The sequence below is a fragment of the Coturnix japonica genome, chromosome 19, assembly GCF_054131305.1.
Source record: "Coturnix japonica strain WE chromosome 19, WE-NBRP24, whole genome shotgun sequence".
Classification (NCBI taxonomy): Eukaryota; Metazoa; Chordata; class Aves; order Galliformes; family Phasianidae; genus Coturnix; species Coturnix japonica.
In genome coordinates, this window is record NC_140681.1 from 10,329,321 (window position 1) to 10,347,884 (window position 18,564).

General features: G+C 57.1%; 1 protein-coding gene and 1 pseudogene across 4 annotated transcripts; one reads left to right on the top strand and one right to left on the bottom strand.

The window, feature by feature from the left end:
* Positions 1–5,502: 5,502 nt before the first annotated feature.
* On the bottom strand, positions 5,503–18,564 carry C19H20orf204 (chromosome 19 C20orf204 homolog). Of its 3 annotated transcripts, none has more exons than XM_085519729.1 (5): positions 17,977–18,564; positions 16,015–16,149; positions 15,794–15,856; positions 15,567–15,719; positions 5,503–5,788 (listed from the first exon to the last, which is right to left on the bottom strand). In XM_085519729.1, exons 1-5 carry the CDS (start codon positions 18,289–18,291, stop codon positions 5,624–5,626), a joined length of 831 nt encoding a protein of 276 aa, XP_085375855.1. In that variant the 5' UTR covers positions 18,292–18,564; the 3' UTR covers positions 5,503–5,623. The 3 variants fall into 3 exon arrangements, with proteins under 3 accessions (XP_085375855.1, XP_032304454.2, XP_085375856.1); XM_032448563.2 differs by lacking the exon at positions 5,503–5,788 and adding an exon at positions 14,411–15,109; XM_085519730.1 differs by lacking the exon at positions 5,503–5,788 and adding an exon at positions 14,829–15,112.
* LOC107323033 (ammonium transporter Rh type B pseudogene) lies at positions 9,397–11,775 on the top strand (annotated as a pseudogene). The gene has a single exon (XR_014935794.1). The product of XR_014935794.1 is annotated as an ammonium transporter Rh type B pseudogene (transcript).

The following is an 18,564-nucleotide window of genomic DNA, read 5'->3' on the forward strand; positions in this document are numbered from 1 at the left end:
TCCCGACTGTTCCAGCGCACAGCAGAGCCCATCCCACACCAGCAGTTCCAATTCTGAAGGAGGAAAAGGCCTTTATGAGATCCCAGCGAGAAGCCGGGGCCACCAGGAACCCATGATTAACCCTGGCATCTCCCAGCTCCGTGCCACGCTCACTTGAACCCCGATGAGTTTTCCATTTCAGAGTGATGTACTGGGCCCCCAGAAGGCGGGGAGACACAGTGGGGAAGGTGACAGCAACATGGGGCTGCCCCAAGGGCGATCCCACCTGCAGCTGTGGGGTCCTGCTGTCCCTCTCCCTGCATTGTAGGGATGGACCGCTCCCAGAAGCGTCTTTTCCTTGGCTCGCTCCTGCCCGGGGATCACCTGCAGTTCAGCTGATTTATGAACGGAGAATTTTTCAAACTCCGTTTCCTTTTCATTGTTGTTTCAGTTGCTGCTCTCGCTTCCGCCCTCCTTTGAATAACTGCTGCCATGCTGCAGGCGATGAGAAAGGCTGCGGGTAAACACTCACACTTGGCTCCGGAGCCAGGCCCCGGCTGGACACATGCAGGAAAATCCTTCTCCCCACCCCATTGCAGCCCCAAACCGAGTGCCCAGGGGAGGGGGCCGCCCTGCAGCTGACTCCCCCATTGCAGACAATGCAGAAAGAGAACAGAGCTCCCCCAAGCCACGTCGTTCCCACGGGTGGGCGCTGGGAGCATCTCAGCCCCCATTAGGGATGCAGCCCTTCAGTGCTTTGCTGGGGGGAATTCGGGCTGCGGTGGAACATGTGGTTTTCCTGAAGGGACCCCGAGAAGTGTTTTGCGGTGGCTTTAAGCCTGCGGGGAGGGCAGAGTGTCCCAGCTGGGGGGTTTGCAGAGCAGAACAGTGACACCCAGCTGCTGCCCCATCCTGTGCATGGCCACGCTGGGGGGTACCTGAGATGCGGGGGGGCTCCTTTCCCTCACGGCAATGCTGTTTCCAACTGCAGTGTGAAGAACAAGCTCTGGGGAGAGTTCAGGTTGGTTTACAGTGAAATTCTTAACGTACACATCCATGTTGGTAGAGATGCATATAGAAGGAAAGGCAAAGGACCCAAGCCGCAATCTCAGCTCCTCACTCCCCAGCCTCTCCCCTCGCAGCCGAACCCACTGCCCTCCGTGCCACCAAGGAAAGCTCCGGCGCATCCCCATCGCCAGTCCCCATCCCCATCCCTGTCCCCATCTCCATCCCTGTGCCATTGTCCTGCCCTTCCTCCCACCGCCCGCCCCGGGGCCACGGGGAAAACAGGAAACTGTCCCCAGCGTGCGGCTGAGGAAATGAGACAAACGGGCTGGAGCGGCCGCGAGGACGGCGGGAGGAAGCGGACAGGATATTTGGAACGGACGGTGAATTCTTGGGCTTATCTCTGTGCCGCAGAGGCTCGGGAGTCCTTACAAAACAGCGCCCAGCTGGAGCGAGGCCCGCGGCCGGCACCGGGGCTGGGGCTGTGTCTTCATCCCATGGCACCGTGGATGGCATCAGGAAGGGGACCTGTCAATGGGTGCTGTTGGGTGGCCCCAGGATGGCTGCAGGATGGACTCGATGCCAGCACAGCAGCACTTCCAATGCATTCACTCAGTTGCAGCCTCTCCAGCTGCTGCTTGACTTTTCCTAAGTTATTTTTCATAACCATACTCCGTTACTGACTTACATTCAGCACATATAGAGCGTGGCTGAGGAATAGAAAATGGGTCAACAGTTCCCAAAGGTGACATTTTGTTTGATGCTTTAAGGGATGCCAGCTCAGCATTGGGTCTGTAGCAAAGACAGAAGTCATTGGGCATCACCCAATGCAGCATAACCCTCACGTTGTGTTCCCAAAGCCACTGGGGTCCCCTGGTTGGCCAAGGTTCATAGCAGCAAGTTGGGCTTAATCAAAGCTCTCATGGAGATGGAGAGCATTGGTGGCATGGGCAGTGGCCAGGGGTGGGTGGAGGAGACAGCCCTACATGGACACGGGGACACCACAGCCACGTGCCCACCTCAGAGGGCTGCCGAGGCCAATGGAGTTGAATTATGCAGCTGAAGGGGGAACAGGGTGTGATGGGTCACTCTGGATGAGGCTGAGACTCCTCCTCTGCGTGGAGGAAGACAAAGAATGGAAGCGGCCGCACATTGCAACACTTCCCCGGCAAGCACAATGGAAATGCCATCCTCCTTCTTGTGAAACAGAAACCTCATATGATCTCGCTGAAGGCTTAGACACTCTTGTAGGTCTGGCCAGGCTGGCTTTCTGCACACAGCAGAAGGGGATGTTGGGGATCCCATTGCCATGAACTCCCACTCAGTGAGGGATACACGGATGAACCCACCGATGAAGCACAAGGAGGAAAGGGGGATTCCCACTGCTGCCTTCATCCCTCCTCTTCCTCCTCCTCCTCTCAGCCCACCCTCATATCCATCTCTCTGTGCCACCCTGCCCCATCACCAGGCACCCCCCGCACCTCTCCAGCTGCGCTATGCGACAATAAACTTTTTGCCATCAACTTCTTTCTCCCTTTATGTTCTTGACCTGGGATTTAATTAGCCCCCTGCTTCCTGCCTATATGAAAAATCACTTCCCCGAGCAGGTGGCTCCGATACCACCGGCGCTGTTGTTGTGTTTGTTGGGGGTTGTGGGTGGGGGGGAGGGAAGGTGGTAAATGGGGGGAAGAGTTTGTTGTTTATTTTTGTATTTACAAAGCACAGCTTTTTCCTGGTGCCGGGCACGGGAAGAGCGGCAGGATGTGACCTCCATCCATCTCCCCCTCCCACACACAATACGCTGTGGGTGCCGCCGCCATTGTCCCCATGATGACGGGCACCTGGCGCCCGCCAGCACCGCCACCACCACCTCCAGCTGGGCCCCGCGCTGCGCACACGCACAGAACAACAGCACATTGAACAACAAAAAAGAGCAAGGTTGCAGATTTCCTCTTTGGAAAAACAACAGGGAGAGGCGTGGGAAGGAGGGAGTGAAACGCTGCGCCGGTGTCACCTCTGCGGCACAGCCCCAGTGGGGAGTCCTGGCTGTCACTCTTGGAGCACTGCAGTGAGGTCCCTATGTGCATGGAGAGCCCCCCATGGGCTGTCCTGTCCAGTAAGGCACCATGTTCTCCCAGCTGTCCTAGGAGCCTGGTCCTCTGCCAAGGCTTACACAGAGAGATAGAGACCAGGTATCCATCCTGTGCACGGATTGAAGAAGAAGGATTCTTCTTCCTCATGCACGGAACAGGTGTGCCCTTTACCCTTATGCGTGGGGTACATATGTCCCTTGTCCCCATGCAAGGGGAAGATATGTCCTTTATCCTTATCCATAAGGCAGATACATCATAAATATGTTTTATCTACATGCATATAGGGTAGATGAGCCCTTTATCCCTATTTAAAGAACAGATACATTCTTTATCCCCGTGCATGGGGTAAATATGCTCCTTATCCCCATGAAAGGGGCAGATATGTTCCTTACTCCCATTCACGGTGCAGATGTATTCTTTACACCCATGCGTGGGGCAGATGTGTCCTTTATCCTTGTGCATGGGGTGAACGTGCCTTTAATCCCCACACATGGGCCAGTTGTGCATGGCACAAACACACCTCTGACCATGCTGGCTGCAGCCCTGCCCAGGCCCTGCCTTCCCCGTGAGCTGATGGCACACACAGCACCACCCAATGCTGCCATCCAAACCCCAGTGGGGACACACAGAGGGGACACACTGCTCCATGGGCAGCATCCCAGGCACGTGCTGCTCATCCATCCCTGGGGGCCAGCTCAGCCCTGGGAGCATCCCCACCCCTGCAGACCCCAGCATGGTCCCGGGCAGCCGGACACACAGCTGTGAGCTGGCTCTGCACAAGCTGCTGTGCTCTGCGGAGCAGCTGGCCTCAGTGCGGGGCTCACGCTGCCCGGCCTTCCTCCCAGCCAAACGTGGGATGGATTAAGGCGTAATGAAGTGAAATCTGCCTTCTTTTATTATGCTAAATAAACACCACTCTATAGACATATGTACTGGTGTTTAATTTGGGGAGAGGAGCGCACCGACGCTGATTGCATCCGTTTTTCGCACATTAGCATCTGGGCATCCGGGCTTTGCAGTGATGGAGCAAAGAAACATGGAGCAAAGGGATGTGGCTGAGCTCCACACAAGGGACAAGCATTTGACAGGACCCCCAAACCCACCACCACCACTGCTCCCATGATACATTTTTCCCATGCATTATCAATGCCCCAAATAAATAGGAATCTGCTGCAGTGTTCTACAGAAAAAAAGGTTTTTTTTTCCCCAAAGAACAGCTTCTCCAGCTGTTCTCTCTCTGGGTAAAGCCTCAGTACCACCAAGCTCAGCCCCATATCCCATGCCAGCCCTACCCAGGGCTTTGCTGGGGCTGGACCAGGGCTGCATGGCACGGTTGATCTCTGAGTATCTCCGGCATTGCAGTGTGCCCCAGCCCCACTGCAGGACCCCCACAGTGCAGCCGCACTAGCAGGAACCCCACGCAGAGCAGCATCGCCCGCGGAGCAGCTGGCACAGGGCAAGCATTGCTCAATGCCCAGCTCACAGCCTCACCCCAGCAGCAACAAAACGCAGCAGTGAAGGGTGGTGCCAGCACGGGCAGCGTGCAGCATTGTACAGCATTGCACTGCACAGCATAGCACAGCACTGCATGGTATTGCATGGTATGGCTTCGCATGGCACAGCACTGCGTGGCACAGCATGGCATTGCACGACATTGCATGGCACAGCACAGAACTGCATGGCATTGTACAGCATTATAGAGTAAGGAACTGAACAGCACAGCATTATAGAGCATGGCACTGCATGGCATTGCACAGCACTGCATGGTATTGCACAATGTGTCATGACACTGCCCTCCCGCAGCCATGACAAACCTTGTGCTTGCAGAAATGCCACCCAACACCTCGGGAACCAGCCGAGCACTTATTCCCAAACCCATTCTTTACATCGCTTTCTTCCCAAATGTAGCCCCCAAATCATCACATCCCCCATCCCAGCAGCACATCGGCCCCATCCTGCCGAGCTCAGCAGGTGCAGCCCTGTGAGCACAGCACCCACCGCCCCACACAGCCCCCCACCCCACTGCCCACACCCCCCCCAGCCCACCTGGGAGCGGGGCGGGCGGGCGCACACGCGCTGCTCGGCGCAGTTGGTTATGGTTACGTTTGGCATCAGTCGCTTCCATTGGGCTCAATAGGGGAGGGAGAGAGAAAAAGGAAAACTCAGCTCAAGGCGATTTAATAAGTTCAGCGTTACGAGCTGGGGAAAAGCTGTGGAACACACAAGTGGTAACGCAGGATTAATCTTTCCTTTAGTCTTGGGAATTATGTTTTCATTAATCCTAATTTTTCCAGATGTTTCACTCCTTATACCAGGCTCTTCAAAGCCTCTGTGGCTGCAAATTCTAATGAAGCCATGAGAACATTTTAAAGAGAAAGATTCAAAGCTTAAATTGCTTCCTTTTTTTTTTTTTTTTCCTCTCTTTTTTTTCTTTCTTTCTTTTTTTTTTTTTTTTCTCTTCTTCTTTCGTTCCCCCCTCGTTGGGCTGTTGGGGAGCGCATGTGTGTGCGGTCCCGGCGCCTCCACATGTTGTGTTACACAATGTGCTAACAAGATGGAGCGGGCCGTGGCCGCGTGATGCGCGGTGACGTCTGTTCCTCTTTGTCCCTGGGCAGAGAGAGGGGCTCGGGGGGGGGGGGCTGGCCACCTGCCCGGCTCCATGGGGCAGAACCAGCCAGTCGCTGGTGGAGGTTGCGGCATCTCCGTGACAGCTTTGGGGGAAGAAAAAGGGATGGGTTGGAAAATAGCCGGGCATTTGGGTAGGACCTACACTGGGTGCTTGGGTAGGACCTACACTATGTGTTTGGGTAGGACCTACACTGTGCGTTCAGGTAGGACCTACACTATGTGTTGAGGTAGGACCTACACTATGTATTTGGGTAGGACCTACACTGGGTGTTTAGGTAGAATCTACATTTGTGTAGGACATACACTATGTGTTTGGGTAGGACCTACACTGGGTGCTTGGGTAGGACCTACACTATGTGTTCAGGTAGGACCTACACTATGTGTTTGGGTAGGACCTACACTGGGTGTTTGGGTAGAATCTACATTTGTGTAGGACATACACTATGTGTTTGGGTAGGACATACATTGTGTGTTTCTGTAAGACCTATAGTACGTGTCCATGTAGGACATACACTACGTGTTTGGGTAGGACATACATTGTGTGTTTCTGTAGGACCTATACTACATGTCAGTGTAGGACACACACTTTGTGTTTGGGTAGGATCTACAGTGAGCATTTGGGTAGGGCCTACAGTGGGTGTTTGGGTAGGACCTACAATGGGTATTTAAGCAGGATCTACAATGAGCATTCAGTAGGACCTAGAGTGGGTGTTTGGGTATGACCTACACTGAGCATTTGTGCAGGACATACACTGTGTGTTTGGGTCAGACCTATAGCAAGTATTTATGTAGGACCTACAGAGCACAAAGAGGTAGGAGGAGAACATTCACAGGCAGCAGCACAACAACAGCTCTTTAGGAAATGTAACTTCTGTTGTGCCCTTGGGGTGACACTAAGCTAGGAAGGAAAGCAAGGCAGCCCCCAGCAGCCCTTGGGCACCGCATGGTGCCTTGGCTGAGCATCCCCTGGTGGGCATCCTGGCCCCCTTCCACACTGATGCCAGCCCAATGTCAGCATGATGCCACCCTGACACCACTGCAGCCTCACACTCCCCCAGCCATCCCACACACAGGACCCCTCCCCACACCATGTCCCCAAGCCCTAACGTGACGCAGAAGATCTGAACAATCCTCCCGGTCCTCAGCGCCCTGGATGCAGATCCATGTACTTATATGGCCTGCGAGATGCGGTGGGACTATGACCAGCGTCTGGAAATCCAGATATGACTAGATCCCTTCATTAGTAATTTCTTGTACATGACTTTCTAGACCATAGGGATTTGTTAAATTTGCAGGAGTGTTTTCTCACAGTGCCACGGACTGGCTGCTGCCAGCATACATTGGCTCGGATCTGTCAGATCCTGTTGCCTTATATGACCCGCCGTTAATTCCGCTTTTCTTTGTATCCAGCCCTCAGTGGGGAACTCCTCGAGCAGTCTCAGCGTGGATCATGCTAAAATGGTTCCCCGGCCCTCCTGCCATAAAACAACTGCCCACACAGTGAAAGGGGGATGTGGGGGGTGGAAAGCAGCTCTCCCACCCCACCACTCCGCTCCTCTCCAGACGCTTCCTCCATCCCTGCGCTCCGGTGCCAAAGTGATACTTATCCTATAAAACCCATCCCACAAAACTCATCCCTACAAAACTCATCCTGCAAAATGGTCCTGAAAGGACCGGACTTTTCCCCTATTGCCCCCACACTGTGGGGACAGCAGTGTCCCATAGGCACACCCCGCTCTGTGGGTTAATCATTGATGGCTCCATGGGGCTGGGGGTGCCAATGGGGCCAGGGGGACTTTCCCTTCCCTGGTGACCTCTTGAAACTTTGCCCTCTCTTTATGGGGGCCATAAAGGTTATTTTTTAATCGCACCCCAGCAGGGTCCCCTGTGCTCTGCAGCGGGGTCCTTGGCCTGAGGACAGACGGCATCACTGCTCTTTGCCCTGGTGTGGGTTTGGAAGCTTGGGGTGGGTTGGGGTAAGGTGTCAGGGTGCCGAGCAGCACCATACTGGCTGCCCTCAGCTTTGTGCCTCTGTGAGCCCATATGAATGTCCTAAAGCCTCCAGCACTGCTCTGGCAAGATTTCCAACTGGAAAGAGAGCACCCACCCAAGGAGCATAGGGCATCCCGCTGAGCCCACAGTTCCCTATCAGCCACTGACAAAGATAAGGAGCCATTAGCTCCCCATACAGCCCCCAGCTCTCTGCTTGTTAAATACCTGTTCAAAGCTCTCCTTTCCTTCCAGGCAGCTTTTCCAAACAGCATTTTCTCCAGTTGCTTGTTGCAACAATTTGCCATGCCATTGGAAACCCCAAATTGAAACCCATCAGGTGTGTGATGTGGCAATGGGCTATGGGTGAGGAGTCAGCTGTGCTGAAACCTCTTTTTTTTCCCCTTTTTTTTGTATCTGTGAGAAGGACAGGGCATCCCCTCTGCCCCATGGCACAGGGTGGGGGAGTAGGGGGGAGCAGGAGGAGCCCCAGAGCCACTCTGCTCTGCTGTGGGGCACCCCATTGCACACCCCAGCCCCACATCGAACACCAGTCCTTGGATACATCAGGTAAACCCCATGCATCCTTGCAGTCCCAAAATGACAATCTCCTGCCCCAGACAGATGGAAGGATGATCCTGAGCCTCTGCTGCTGAGGATGGAGCATCTCCTTGTCCCAGCCCACAAACCCTCACATCCCTCTGCCCTTTATTTTGCAGTACGAGGTGGCTGAGCACAACTCAACCCCATCACCGTACCCAAAGGCGCTCCCTCCAACACACATCCTATCGATGTTGCCCTGATTTCCAGCATCACTGTGTTGAAAAAATGGCAGGGAAGGGTTTGGCAACGCGGCCGCGCGCGGATTATTCAACAATTGTTTCCCATTTTGCGCCCTCGCCTGCCTCATCCTCCAGTAACAATGACGAAGAGCGGCGCGGAGCCAGCGCCCGCGGCAGGGGTGTTGAGATCAGGGACAGCACAAAAATATCTTCTCTCTGGAACAAATATTTACCAACCCTTCTGCCTTTTGTTCTTGTGGTTCTCATATTTTTTTTCCAGACATTCACTGGCAAAATGTCACATTAAACAGCAACCCAGAAACTTCGGGGTAGCTGCTTGGCTGCTCTGGGCTTTGTTTTTCTCGCGCGCTAATTGTTAATGAATTTCCAACCATTCAAGCCAACACAAACCTGTGAGAAAATGATCTTTGCGGCCTGATTTCGGGGCTTTACGGGGCATCGTGAAGGTTGGGCAACGCGTGCGTGGTACCGAAGCCATGGTGAGCCTGGAGCTGTCCCCATCCGGGCAGAGCCGGCAGCGCTCAGCCATGTCCTGCTGTGTACCCACATGGGGGACCCTCCCAGCAGCGGTACCGCTGATGGGTTCTGGCTCTGGGGTTGCAGATGGGCAAAAGTGGGTGTATATCACTGTGTTCCCCTCGGTCTCAGCACCACCACCGGCCCCATGGGCTGCTCTGCTGCCCCTCCGCAGCTGCCCTTTGATCTCATCAAGACCCAAAAAGCCTTGCATCCTATTTTTATGGTGGCCAAACAGGAGCGAGGGGGTCATTTATTGCACTGAAAGAAGTGGAAGGGGGGCGGCAGGGAGAAAAGCCTCCTGGTCCATCAGCTCCTATTTCCTGTTAAAAATTAACCGTGGCCATAAAATCCCCAACACACGGCGGAGCTCAGCTCAGCACCAGCCCTTGTGCTGCTGCACCACTGCCACCATCCTGTCCCCACCTTGGGGATGGCACTGCCACCACCCTCCAGCACCCACTGCCTCCTGCCCCTCTCACTGGGGTTGTTCCAGGCCGCCCTGCTGCTCTTCTTCGCCCTCTTCATCACCTATGACCAGCATTCTGCTGCACCCACAAACTCAGAAGACACCGAGCATGCAGCCAAGCAGCTCCACAGCACCTTCCCCTTCTTCCAGGACATCCAGGTGATGCTGGTGGTGGGACTGGGGCTGCTGCTGGCTTTTCTGCCCCGCTATGGGCTCAGCGCATTGACCCATAACTTCCTCTTGCTCAATGTCTCTGCGCAGTGGGCACTGATGCTGCAGGGTCTGCTGGACCGCCTGCACCATGGCAAAGCAATGCTGGGGCTCCACAGTATGCTCAGTGCTGAGTTTGCTGCTGTCACTGTGCTCATCTCAGCAGGAGCCATGCTGGGCAGGACGAGTCCCAGCCAGCTGCTGGCCATGGCCCTCTGCGAGGTGCCCATCTACCTGGCCAGCGAGTGGCTCATCGTCACCCGGCTGGGTGTCCTGGATGTGGGTGGCACCATCACCATCCATGTCTTCGCCTGCTACTTTGGCCTTGGTGTGTCCAAAGCCTTGTTTGGGAACACAAAGCCAACAGTGCACCCTAAAGAGACCCCAACGCCGCGCTCTGACCTCATGGCCCTGCTGGGAGCACTCATCCTCTGGGTGTTCTGGCCCAGCTTTGTGGCTGTGCTGTGCCAACCAGGGGATGCCCAGCACCGTGCCATCCTGCACACCCTCCTGGCACTGAGTGCCAGTTCCATCACCACTGTGCTGATCTCCATCCTGCTGGAGCGTGATGGCAAGCTGAGCGCAGCTCACCTGCAGAATGGCAGCCTGGCGGGCGGCGTGGCCATCGGTGCAGTGGCTGACATGCATATCACTCCAGCAGCTGCCCTGGCACTGGGCAGTCTCTCCTCACTGCTGTGCATCCTTGGCTTCCAGTTCCTCACCCCACTCCTGGCAAAGAAGCTGTCACTGCAGGACCGCTGTGGGATCCACAACCTGCACGGCTTGCCCGGCATCCTCGGTGCAGTGGCTAGCATTGTAGCTGCTTTGGTGGCCCCCAGGGATGGCAGTGAGGCAGAAAGGCACTGGCAGGCACAGTGGCAAGCAGCTGGGCTGGTGGTGGCCCTCGGTGTCTCGCTGCTTGCTGGGTTGCTGGTGGGTGCTGCACTGCGCCTGCCCTGCCTGGCCCCACCACCTGAACCACTGTGCTTCGAGGATGCGCTGTACTTTAAGCTCCAGGAGAGGACAGAGAACCCCCCAGCACTGGGCGGCAGCACCGAGGGAGTCCCCTTGGCCATGAAGGAGTGTGAGTAGGCACCAAATGTGGGACATTCTGTGGCATTTCCAGCAGCTCATGCAGAATGCACAGCTCTGGCTGCTGAGGATGCTCCTTTGCAGCACCCTTCTGCCCACACCCACCTCAAGGCTGCAAACCTCTGCCCCCATGCAGTGCCAGGAGTCAAACACACAACCCTATGGATCCACACTCCCATGGATCAGGCTTTATGTCTGTGGATGTCTGTTCCCTACCTGCCAACATGGGATGGCCAACATCCCTATGCTTCCCTGTGCTTCCCCACCGCATCGCTGCCGGAGAGCTGCAGGGCTGGAAGCAGTGTGGTAGATGAGATGACTGCAAGCAAGGGATTTCAGGGGGATTTCATAAGCTACAGTGTCCTGGATAACCCAAACTCCACCAGGGCTCCCTGGATAAATTGCACAGGGAGCTGCCTCCCTTTTTAGCTAGCACTGCCCAGATTGCTGCTCAGACAGAACCAGATTGCAGGAAGGACCCTCAACTCATGGAACTCTCTCCGCACCCCAACACCAAGGTTGGGAGAGCAGAAGGCAGCATGGGGGCCCCTGCAGGAAGAGCAGCAGCCCCATCGCACGCAGCCTGGCCCCACTGCCACCCCACTGAGGACAAAGGCTGCGGTCCCTTGACGGCAGGCAGCACGGGGCCGCATCCTGCCTGGGGAGGGCTGTGATTCACAGCTCTCTCTCCATCTCCATGAGTCACCGCACTCCTGCTCCATCACTGCCACAGAGACCACGTCGAAGGCTCCCAAAGGGGGGTAAAGGCAGTGGAAAGCCCCCCTCCAGTGCCTGCTGCAGGGATGGGAGCTCTGGGCACATAGGGACCCCACTCTGAGCCCCGCAGCTTGGGGCTGCATCCCCACTGCCTCGTGTGGCCCCAGGCAGAGCCAACACCGAGAGCGAAGCTGGGGAATTCGCCCTCCAATAATCACAACCAGGCTCAGCAGCCCGGGCGGGTTTGGTTAATTGTTAGAATAAAATATTGTTCAGTTCTGACAAAGGAATCCTGCCCCGCAGCCCGACGCGGCAGAACAATGGGCCCTGGCGGAGGGTGCCACAGGCCGAGCAGTGGGGATGGGGGCTGAGCACAGCCACAGTGCCCCTGCAGCAACAACGTGGCCTCGTGGAGGTGTGCATGGTGGGGGCACGAAGCAGAGCTGGGTCCCTTCCTGCCATCCAGCCCACATCGCACATCAAGGGCCTCTGGAGCCTGTGCTGCCCCATGGAGCTGTGATGCCATCGGGATCTGGAATTGGTGTTGCTCTGACTGAGCCCAGCATCCCACTTTGCTGGTATCCCACTGCATGGCTGCAGCTCCAACGAGGTCACAGAGGAGGGTGCATGGGGCTGGCAGCTCCAGAAAGTGCAGCTACTGCCTTGGGAAACTGCTGTGTTAGAATCACATGCACACACGTGAACAGGCATGCACAGCCACATGCACACATACATACCCACTCTCAGCCCCAAAGCTACAGCCCCTTTGCTCATCACATCCAGCAGCACAGCACAGGCCTCTCTCTGTGCTCCCTTTTGGATTTCTCATGCTTTACCCACTCAGCCTCTTTGCAAACACACCCCTCAGTTCTGAGCTGTTTCCCAGCACCCCCAGCCCATCCCAGCAGGGCTGCAACCTCCTGCAGAGCACCCAGCACTGCAGGCATCGCTTCACCAGCACAGTCAGGCTGCATCCAGCACCCATGGGGCTGCACAGCGTGCTGGGGATAGAGCAATGTGAGCACCCAGAGCCATGCCCACAGCTTGGTGGCACGTCCCAGCACGGGCCCAATCTGGTCGGCAGATGCCTTCCAAAGCAGCAAGCAACAGCCTGGGAAGCTTTGGGAGGTGGGGGGGGGGGGGGGCTGCCCTTCCCTACTGCGGGACCCCAGGGTTTGTGTTCAATGTTCCCAGCATGGTGCTCCTTTGGGGGCTACGACACCCCCAGCTCAGTGCCCACCCACAGTGTCCATATGGAGCTCTTGGAGCTGCTGCCCCATAGCCAGGGGTGCCAGCACCCACCTGGGCTGCAGCATGGCTCTGTGCAGCCCCATTCCCTGCTGTCCCCATCCCCTGGGACTCGCTGTCCCACAGCCGGAGCCGGGCAGAGCCGCTGCTGGGTGTGCCGCCCCGAGCCCAGCTCTCCTCCACCACCGCCTCTCTCCAAAGGATGAAGCAGTAAAATATTAACCAGAGCCCCTAGCGTTTATCACACCGTAAATCTGGGCTTTCAACAGCTTTACGATGCTGCAGGGAGATGGGAGAGAACAAAACGCTCTTCTTCTTTGTCAGACACAGGCTGCGTGTGCCAGTGCCCCCAGCGCTCGCTCCGTGCCCATATGGGGCTGACAGCCCCATCTCCGGCCCCATATCCCCCGCCCCACGAGCACTGCAGCTGAGCAGCGGGGCAGGGCGTGCGGTCCTCGGTTACTGAGCTTCGGGGCCGCTCCGTTCCTATGATGGGGATGGCACCGCTCCATCCGAACAGCTCTTTGCTGGGACGTAGCGCTGCAAAAGGGTGAAACGTGCCCCCGGTATCAGCTCTGCATCGATGGACCAGCCGGGTCCCAGGGATGGGGCTGCAACACGCTGATCCCGGCACAGATCGGCCGTCCCCACAGCCCCACGCTCTGACCCCACTCCCTGGGGCTCTGATTGCAAAACAAAGAGGCGAAGGGAGGAAACGGTGATTGCTCTGTTTGCAAAGCGCTGGGACGCAGCTGGGAAGGCGATCACCAGCAGGGCATTGCACACACCTGTGGGACAGCGGGGCTGCGCAGGCACAGCCGGCTCCTTGCACGCATCCCGGTGCAACAACTCATCCCAATGCGGGATCCGCACGATGTATGTCACATCCTTACCCCGCACACCAGCCGCCCTTGAGCCAGGCGGAGGCTGGAGCGATGCCGACAGGACGCCAAGCGCCTGGCAGCGAGCAGGGGCCGGGGGTTGGGCAGGGGGGGCTGCAGGGAGGCAGCGGCTGCTGGAGCCACATCACAGTAGCCCCCCCCAGCCCCCCCTTAGAGCAGCCGGGAGCGTGTGGTGCTGCCCTCGAAGGAAATGCGCTCACTCCCATGTGCTGCACACTTGGGCTCGCCTCGCTGCTATTTTTATGTGACTTTTCAGGCCCGTTTCCTTTTTCCGGCTGTTTTGCTGTGATTCCACCGGCGTTTCGACCTCGCTTTTTTTCCCCCCCTCCCTCCCTTAAGTCTCTTCCTTCACTCTTTCCTTCCTTTCCATACACTCATTCCTGCCTCCTCACCGGGTTCCCCCCGTCCCCCCCCGAAGGCAGAGATCGCTGCAAAACCAAAGGTGCCAAAACCAAATCACCTCCCTCCATCACCCCAATGAGAACAACACAGCACCGCACGAACCCACCCCCCCAACCCCGCTCCCTCCAGCAGCACAAGCTGTGCACGCCGATCCCGAAGGTTGGACCCCCACCTTCGCATCCCCCGCTCCAGCACAGCCGCACATGGGGGCCGTGCCCACTCACAGCCCGCTGCTGCCACCTCGCGTCCCGTTCCCCGCAGGGACTGAGCTGTTGGGGAGGGGGAAAGCGTTGGAGAAGCTGAAACATCAGAGCAGCCCCGCCGCAATGAGCCCCCACCCCATACAAAGCTCGGGGCTGCAGAGCCAGGAGAGGGTTTATTTCTGGTCTCCCAACCAAAGGAGGGGGCACAGTGCAGCCCTAAGGGCTAACCCATAAGGGTCCTTCCCAGCCACGCTCATACTGGCCCCTCTGTTCCCCCATTGCTCCCCAAGGTCCTCATCATAGGGGCGCATGGCAGCTCTCCCAGCCCCAGAGCCACACACACTGGGGATGCACAACATCCCTCTGCCCACAGATGGATACACAGCACTCAGTGCCAGCAGAACCCTCAGCCCAGTGGGTCGCATTGTCCTCACTCAGGAAAGCAGCTGGTGTCCCCATAGGGCAGCAGGGGGGGGGATGCAGGGCAAGGAGCAGCACAGAAATCACTGCATCTCAGTTTTCTGCACTACACCCCTTCTTCTTCCCCAGGTTTCGGGTTGTGTCCCCTCATGTTGTCCCTGTGTATCATATGAACCAGGAGGATGAACTCAACCTGGGCACCTGCCCATATCTGCTGTGGAATTCAGTTCACTTCAGGGTTCGATGCAGGATGCCAGCAGCCATGAACCCAAATGCAGGACGAGGTGTTCGGGGCAGCCCCCTATGAGTCCCGAGGGGCTGCATGAAGCACGTTGAGCTTCTCCCAGCACGTGGCCAGCCTCCGTGCCTTGCGTGAGATCTCCTTCAGCTGCTGCCTCCTGCGATGTGGCTGCAGTGGGGGGCGCAGGGGGCTCTGCTGGGGGTGAGGGAGTCAGGTATGGGGACAGCAGCCACCACCATGTCACCCTATGCCAGGGGAGGATGTTGGCCCCACACACACACAAGGGCTGAGGGATGCAGGACAGGGTGCCCACATCACCCACAGGCACAGCAGGGATGAGCCCTATGGAGAGCTCAGGGGTGCAGCAGAGCAAAGCGTCCCTGCAGCACCCAACTAAAGGCACGTCCCCATGCAGGGCAAACAGGTGGCTTCCCTGCACCCAGCATTAACCCAAGCTGACTGCAGCAGGGATGTGACCCCAGCACCTCACCAGGCAGAGCTGGGAGCACCCTGGGGCTTCCCCACTGGTTAATGAACAATTTGTGGTAGGAGATTCTCCCCTGATGGGGTTTCCTCTGCAAAGCCCTGGGGATGCCCAGATTGATGCTATGGGATCCATGGGGTGATGGGGAAGGGGTAATGCTCTCACCTTGCCGATCCGCCTGCAGTTCTCCCTGAGCACAAACTCAGTGTCCCGGACCACCTTCCATACTGCTGCCTCCTCGGGGCCCCGCAAAGCACCCCCTGCCATGTCCCGCAGCGACATGCTGATGTTATAGATGGACTGAAGGATCCTCTGATCCTGGGAGGGAGAAAGGAAAGCAGGGATGGGGCTGGATGGCTCAGCCCATGATGTGCCCCAGCCCTGGAGCTCACCTTGTCAGATTGACACACTGGCCCAGCCCGACTGCTCCTCTCTGCCGACCCGCTCAGGTTTTTCTGCAGAAATAAACCATGAAGCACTGCTGCATTCCACAAGGGGCAGGAGTCCTGCATTGAAGCACAGCACTCTCCCCCACCACCCTGCAGCACTCACATACATGTTACGCTTAAGGTCCCTTCCAACCCAAACTATTCTATGATCCCCCCCTGCTCACCAGGTTCTGGATCTCATGGAAGATGACAGCTCGGTATTGCCTCAGGATCCTGGCAATGCTGCACCTCCAGCCCCTGCCCAGCACAGCAGCGAGGAGCAGCAGCAGCACGGCACAGGAGAGGGCCCTGGGGAGAAGCTGTGCAGGGAAGGGCTCAATGTCAGCCATGGGAGAGCTCAGGGATGCCAAGCAGACCCACCCCAGCACAGTCATCCCCCCCTGCCCTCCCCAAGGCCAATGGGAACTGGGGTTATGCCCTAAGGCAGAGTGGGGCTGCAGCTCCCCCACCAACAAACCTCAGTAGCTCAAAGCAAACAGCTCCAGACTGCTTGGAAAGATGCTCCCTACCTTTCCATAAAGCCCAGAGCAGCTTCACCATCCAACAGCCTTCCCTGCAGAACGGGGAAACCCAAATGCTGACACCTGAGCTCACTGGGAACCTCACACCAGGACACTGTGTGGGATGAGCTCAGGTTCTTTGAAGATAAATTGAAGGAAAGCCAACACAGCCTCAGATGACCGGGATCGGGGATATGTGAGCAGCAGGATGAGATGGGAAGCACTTTGCACGCTCAGCATCTGCCATGAAAGAATGTTGGTGGCCCAGCTCCCCTATGCAGCAATAGCAGCAGCGCTGTGGGGTGGCACAGTGCTTGGGGCCCATCCTGGCAGCGGGCATTGCTGCCTCCTCCTGTCTGCAGTGAAAACCCCCACCAGCCTCAGCTTTAAACCCAGCTCCAGGTGTCAGGTCTGGGCAGGCAGAGAGCAGCTCAACACCCTTCAAAGCACAACCTCTGTGCTGCAGCCAAAGCACAAGCGGTAGGGAGGGATCCATCAGCAGGAGCAAAGGGAGCACAACGTGATGTGATGTGCAAACCCAACGTGGTGCAAGGCTGCAAACCTACAGACAGCAATGCACAGAACCCAGGGTGTAACTCCCCAAAGGGGAATGCTGCTTCCATGAGGTCCAAAGTCCAAAGCTGCTCTCAGGAAACCTCTGCCGCCAGGAAGACAAGGCCACGTAATTTTGCTCAAACCATTAAGCCAGCAATGACTTCCCTGAAGCGCCTTATTAAACAACTGGGACCAAATTCCAGGAGAAAGCACCGCATTTACAGCATTTCCAGGCAGCCCAGCCTGGCATGGGGGGTTCCAAGAGCTCAGCGAGCAGCAGGACAGGAACCGAGGGGCCTCTATGGGTGCTTCCCACTGCCCACACAGCACAGAGTGCTGCTTCCCTTCCTTCTGCATGGGGAAAACACGGCTGGCTGCTGCTCTGGGGTTACCCCTCCTCCTTTTGGTGCCAGCACTGCCCGCACATCGGGCTGATCTCGGGCTCGCTCCCTTCCTGCAGGAGGGAAACACAGGGAGTACGGCTGCAGGACAGAGCTAATCTCTTCCCGAGCTCTAATCCTCCAACAAATAACACAGAGATAAGGGAAATCACCATCAGTGATACAGCAGCTCCGGGCTGCACTCGCTCTACCCTCGGGCTGCACGAAGGCATTTTATATAATTATTTAATTCCCTTCCAACCCCGGGGGTCCCCGTCCCATCATCTCCGAAGGGGACCAGCCCCACGTCCAGCCCCGCCATGTCCAAGCCGCAGCCCAGCCCCGGCCGGACCAGCCCTCCCCACCAGCTCCACGCCCTCCCGGCCAGTCCAGCCCCGAGCTCCATCCCGAGCGGACCCTCTCTCTCAGCATTACCGGACCCAGCCCCATCCCGACTCATCCCAACCAGTCCAAGCCCCCTCCTCCTTAATCCAGCACAACCCCATCCCTAAGCCCCCTCCAATCACACCGATCCCTATTCCCAGCTGCTCTAAGCCCCGTCCCAACCCGTACCCCCCAACAATTCCCAAACCTCATCCCAATCTCTTTGGGTCCCATCCCATCCTAACACCTCCTGCCCCAAATCCCAACAGCAGCAATTGGGGCGATGGACCGGAGGCACCGCACTCACCATGGAGCCCCGCGGGCGTTGGGGGGCCCCCAGGTTTGGCCCCACGTCTCGTCCTGCTCCTCCAGGGCTGGCGGTTTGAACTTGGCTCCACGCACGGGGCTGCGGTGGGAGGGGACGGGCCCGGCCCCATGCAGCGGGGGGAGCTGCTCCTCCATGCTGTGATAGCACCAAAGCCTGGGGACACACAGCACCACGAGTGTTGGTTGCTTTAATCATTCCAAACTCACAGCCGGCAGCGCTACAAGCCTTACTTAGCACTGAGAAGGGCACTGTGCCCCCTGAGAGCACTGAATGACATGGCTGCAACACCCTCATGCTGTGTTACGGTGAGCAAAACTCCCCACTCCACATTCTGAGCAGGGATATCAATACCAACACATGAATCTGAGCTCAGGAAACTCCAGGTCTCAATTGCTTCCATGCAGGAGGCGATGAAAGTCACCAACACAGACAACACTGCACTGGGGTGAGATAAAGCAAAGGGATGAACAGTGTGATTTCTCAGCTCAGTGCGTGGTTCAGGAGCCATCAGAACAGGAAAATGTTCCACCACACAAAGTGGGAATACACAAGGACATACCATCGCAG

What these genes read in the sequence shown, in the direction of transcription:
- C19H20orf204 (XM_085519729.1), bottom strand. Translation starts at nt 18,291, where the DNA reads ATGAGGGTGTTGCAGCCATGTCATTCAGTGCTCTCAGGGGGCACAGTG. An exon ending in TCCATGAGATCCAGAACCTG is followed by an intron (nt 15,857 to 16,014) that starts GTGAGCAGGGGG and finishes TTATTTCTGCAG; the next exon opens with AAAAACCTGAGCGGGTCGGC. An exon ending in ACTGCAGGCGGATCGGCAAG is followed by an intron (nt 5,789 to 15,566) that starts GTGAGAGCATTA and finishes CTTCCCCCAAAG; the next exon opens with CTGTCACGGAGATGCCGCAA.